This window comes from Rhagoletis pomonella, unplaced genomic scaffold (assembly GCF_013731165.1).
Source record: "Rhagoletis pomonella isolate Grant_MI unplaced genomic scaffold, Rhpom_1.0 Rhpom_scaffold_00013, whole genome shotgun sequence".
Lineage (NCBI taxonomy): Eukaryota > Metazoa > Arthropoda > Insecta > Diptera > Tephritidae > Rhagoletis > Rhagoletis pomonella.
The window spans coordinates 14,523,581-14,528,766 of NW_023458567.1; the positions used below are offsets into that span (position 1 = coordinate 14,523,581).

At 35.2% G+C, this 5,186-nt stretch overlaps 1 protein-coding gene across 1 annotated transcript in view; it reads right to left on the reverse strand.

Moving 5' to 3' along the window:
* Positions 1-4,961, reverse strand: part of LOC118748842 (serine/threonine-protein phosphatase beta isoform) — a 96,435-nt gene extending 91,474 nt beyond the window's left edge. Inside the window, exon 1 of the mRNA XM_036483543.1 lies at positions 3,792-4,961. Coding sequence (XP_036339436.1) covers positions 3,792-3,843 — 52 coding nt within the window. The 5' untranslated portion in view covers positions 3,844-4,961. The remainder of the gene's footprint in view (positions 1-3,791) is intronic.
* Between the last annotated feature and the right edge of the window lie 225 nt (positions 4,962-5,186).

The window sequence follows — 5,186 nt, forward strand, 5'->3', positions numbered from 1 at the left end:
TTTTTTTACCAGAGCCGAATTTCTTTCGATGGGTCTGAGCTCAGGCCAAAAAACAGAGACCTCCTGCCGTCTTATGAATGGCAAAAGCCATAATATTTAATTCAGTATTAATCGTTCCAGTTGCAACAAAAGAGCTGCTTCATTTACCACAACTACAAATTGCTTGCCAAACAAAAATTTCTTAGAAAACTTTCTTTTTTTATGTTTTGAACTCCTTGGGGGACATTTAATCTACGATCCGGAACATAAAAATCCACACCTGGTAACTGAGAGCAGTCGCCGGGCATACATACTGCACATGTACACATGTACATATGTCTCATCATCGATGACGCCATAGTAAAAATTCTTAAAGAACTCAAGTTGAAGTCGTTTGACTCGATCTTTTGCCGTGCTGTTCTATTTTGAAAATCTATCGGGAACTTTCTGGACATTTTATGACTTGAGGTCTTCTTTCTTTTTAACTTTTCTGACAAAACCCTCGGAGCATCGTAGTTTTTCTGCTTCTTTTCTAGCCAATATGTTAGGATTTTTCCTAAAAAGCGCTGTTACCCTCTTGGCGACGCCAGGGGTTTTAAGTAAACCCATTGTTTTGGCACTTCCTCACTTTCTATTGATAGTCGGAAATTCGCTATACGTTAAAAAAAAACGACACGGTATTCCGGGAAACCAATTTGGATTTTCGATATAAAACGGATCAAATTTTTCTGCATTTCTATTTCACTGCTCATATTGAACACTAAACGTATTGAGGTCCATGTTGTGATTGAGAAAACTGAAATTTTGAATTTTGGAAATTTTACGAGTTGTAATGTGTGCATTAATTTGATCGTCCGCAAACCTTATATCAAATACCTATTTAGGTGAAGAGTATGCTAAAAAACGGCGTATATAAAACGTTTATATGAAGCAGAGTAAGTTCAATCAATAAACTATCAATTATTTCCTCATTTTATTTTGTTATTGCAATAGCCTTTTAAAATATTTCTCTACTTAATTGTGTTCTAACCAGACGCCCACACAACAGAGAAGCATGCGCAAAAAAGAGCAGTCAATATATATATCACATGCGTAGATACCTACAAATTCTTGTATGTACATCTCATTAATACTGTTGTTTCATTTTATTTTATTTGCACATTTCACCGCTAAATGAGCTTCTCTAATCTCCAATGAAATGGGGACAAATCGTCGATTCTACATGAGTAGTAGCAGCGATGGCAGCTGCTTTCTCGTGTGTGACACCCACCTTCATTGTTCAGCGCAACGTCAATGACATTCGCAAAACGCGACGCAGCTGTTTTTTGGATTCTATTAAGTGAGTAAAACACAATTTTATTTTATTTAGAATAATAACTTAGTTTGCAAAATGTATTGCGAAATGTGCTTTTGTCTAGAAAAAGTTTATCGCTACTATCTTCAATTTACAATTTATTTTTTTTCTAATTATGTATACATATTTTCATGTTATTACAGTATTTTTCTTTTCCCTAGAAAATTGCTCGTATTATGTTTCTATTGGTGTCTTGTAGACGCAGCCTATAGTACGAATTTTAAATATTTGTTAAGATTTCCGTGGAATGGGAGAATGCGTTTTTGGCTGCCGATAGCCCTATGCATATCTTAAACTCTCCCCGAGCTATTAATTAACCCTTAATTAGGCGCATGGGGTAGAATTGGTACGTGTGAATTGGTATTTATGTATGTACATATCGACTGCTGAGTGGAAGATCGAGCTATCTCGGCAGCCAGTTCGAAAACGCCCTATCTCAAAAAACTTTTCACGAACGCCCTATTTCAAAAACGCACTATCTCAGCTGCCGATTCAAAAACGCCCTATATCTGCACATTTTCAAAACATTTTCAATAAAATTCTAAAATAGGGCGTTCTTGAAAAGTTTTTTTGAGATAGGGCGTTTTCGAACTGGCTGCCGAGATAGGTCGATCTTCTGCTCAGCAGTCGATATGTACATTTCAATTTCCAGGAAAATGTAACCTGAATCGCTGCCCGCGATATTATATGTGCGTAAAGATAAATACGATGATGAAGAAATAAATGATAAATACGATCAAGAAAAAGGTTAAGTTAAAGATAAAGACGAAAATGTAAACAATGAGAAATACATAAGCATTAGGGTACCTGAAATGATAAGATATTTTATTGAAATTTTTCGAATGGAATCGAGATATGTAAATTCAGTCAAAAAAATTTAGTTATCGAAATTTATTAAGTTACCGAAATTTATCGGATCCTCCAAATTTACAGTCACCGAAATTTATCGAGTTATTCATTCTTATTAAGTTTTCGCAACGTATCGAGTCATTCAAATTTATCAATGTTTATTGAGTTAACAAAATTTATAGAAACGCATGGTTGTCCGGCTATAAAAACTAATGTGACTATCGAAATTTGTCAAGTTAATGAAATGTATGAGGTTATCGATATTTGCTGAACTGTCGTCAGCCATAGTCATCAATATTTATTATCGAGCTATCGATATTTATTGATTAACTGAAATTGGTCGATTTATCTAACCGTAGCGTTTGGTTTTTTCAAAATATATCGAGTTATCGGTAAGTTTATCGAGTTATTAGATACTGCCTATCGAATTTTATCGTGTCACTGGAAATTTGTCAATAGCTTTCGAGAAATATGGAGCTATCAAAATTAACCGAGATATCGGGCTTCAGAGAGGTATCCAAAGTTTATCGATTTATATCGAGTTATACAAATACATCTTTTTGTTAAGAAATTTATCGGACCCAATTTGCTCAGTTATCGGATTTTAGTGTTATTGAAGTTCTTTTAATTATCGATATGTATCAAAATATCGAAATTTATCGACAATCTGGAATGTATCGAGTCAATTCCAAGTCCTGCCAAAGACCTCTAAATAAAATACCTTCAAAGAAAAAAAAAAAAAAATTTAGTCACGTTTTAGTTCCAAAGCAGGAGATTTTCCAATCAGTTATTTTGTACCTTATAAGTTAAACGAAGTGCTAACAGCCGTACCTAAATTAGCGCGTTGAGCGTTTTGCTTGTATCTTTATCTCTCTCTGACGCATTAAATTTATATACGCTAGAAGAAGAGAGGCCGACAGGCCCAACGCTTGACGCGCTTATTTAGGTATGGCTCTAAGTCCAATGGTTTCAAAAAACTAGAAAAGCTGTCGAATTTCGACAGTAACTGGCACTCTTGGTATTAATAAATAGACGAGCGATTTTAATAGAAATTTATTTAAGAATATGATTGCGGACGAAGGAATTGCAGTAAAATTCGCACGAAACAAAATTACCTATCGTTCCCACGACAGTCGGGTCTACGTAACCGGAACGACCCAGATTTATATCTGCCCAAGGACTGTCACTCCAGCAACACTCCCCAAAATCTCTTTGGGGAATTTGTATGCTGTTACAACAGCAACAACAACAACCTAGTTTTATCAAAAAAACAATCGAGTAGGCTGTTATCGTCAGCCGGTATGCAAGACACACAACCAAACAATTGTGCGAGAAGCACCCAGAATGGAAGGCGAGAAAAGTGAGCAAACCGAAAGCAGAAATTTGACACGCACTCAAAAAACACACTCAAGTACTGAGCACACACACACACACGCATATTAGCGATATTTTGAAAGGTAAATAAACAAGTTAAAAATAACCAAAGGATAGATTTACTTGAAGGGAGAGGAAATAAAATTAAGTTTTGCAAAATTATAACTATGAACAAAAAATTAAAAACAATTTCTTCAGCTATGGTATGTATGTAATTTATAATTTTATTACTCACGCTCAAGTAGCCGCTGTATGAGGCTATCCACATTTAGATCAAAGTCAGCCATTATAGTGAATGTGACGTTGACGTTTGATAAAACAATAACAAAACTTCACGAGCTGCAAAAACAATCAACAAATTTGTATTAGCGTACTTTAACAGCGCAAAGCAGCTGTTGCAAATCCAATTAGTTACTATTTTGCTTTAGTTTTATGCAATTTAGCCAGTGGCCAGGCAACGATGCAGTCCTTCGCGGAGCACTTTGAAGATTTTGTGCGAAAATCGCTAAATATGCGCACGTTGTATTTATTTGTTATTTATTATGACGGTGGTCACGAAAATTGTCGGAATGAATTAGGAATTGTCGTGTAAATATATTTGTGCAGCCCAGTTGATCAGCCAGCTTGTATTTAATTGTGAACAATTCGTCGGCGTTGCAGCGAATGCGCGCACAAGTATATCACCATCAATGAACAAAATTTAGAACAAATACATGGAAATATATTTATTGCTTTTGGAGCTCACTCAGAAGTTACACTTAAAACTTAGAGAACTTTCAACTGCGTTTGTTTAACGAAAATCTCCTTTAAGAACCCTTCAAAAGTAATGCAACCGTAAGTAGCTCAATTCAATTTTGAGTTATTATCCAAAACGACGCAACGTGTAAAATATGCATGCCAAAGTAAAAGCACAAGCTGAGAATTGAAATCTTTCAAGATTTAGATTACTTTTGCTTTTACACTTTTCTAATTTTTTCTCTTGCTTTCAATATAGTTTGCCAACTTCAGCCTCTTTTTACTACAAGCCCGGTTCTTTTTTCTTTTGCAAGTTATGCACAATATTAAAACTTGTTTTCCATCAATTTTCCGCCGCATAGGTTATTTTCACGATTATGGCTTTTCTTCACTTCACCAAATATGGGCTTTTACAGTCTGTAGACACTGTAAATTAAAACTTTATGCTAACACGATATTTAGCACTTCACATGTACGCAACCGCTCGTTTATATTTTTACATACCGTAACTGTGATAGTTTTTTACAAATATCGCATGGAAATGTTTTAAATTCCTTGCATTTCACTTATCGTTTTCCATATAAAAACGCACAATATCCGCGGCTTTGCGAAAATACTTTGATATTTTCTTATTGGATTCTCTGCTCTCACTGCAATGAATTCCGTCAGACTCTGACGAGTAGCACCTGAGATGAACTTAAAATATCGAGTAATGTCGAAACTCGTTAGTTTATCACAGGGTTGAATTAGCAAGCGCAGCGTTGCAACAGTCAATGGCGGTTTTAACTACGGGCACGGAAATACGTTGTTCGCTTCACAATTATTTATGTAAATTACCCAATTACACGGCACATTCTTAGTTAGATTTGACAGTTCATTGTTTTTTATTCTTTTC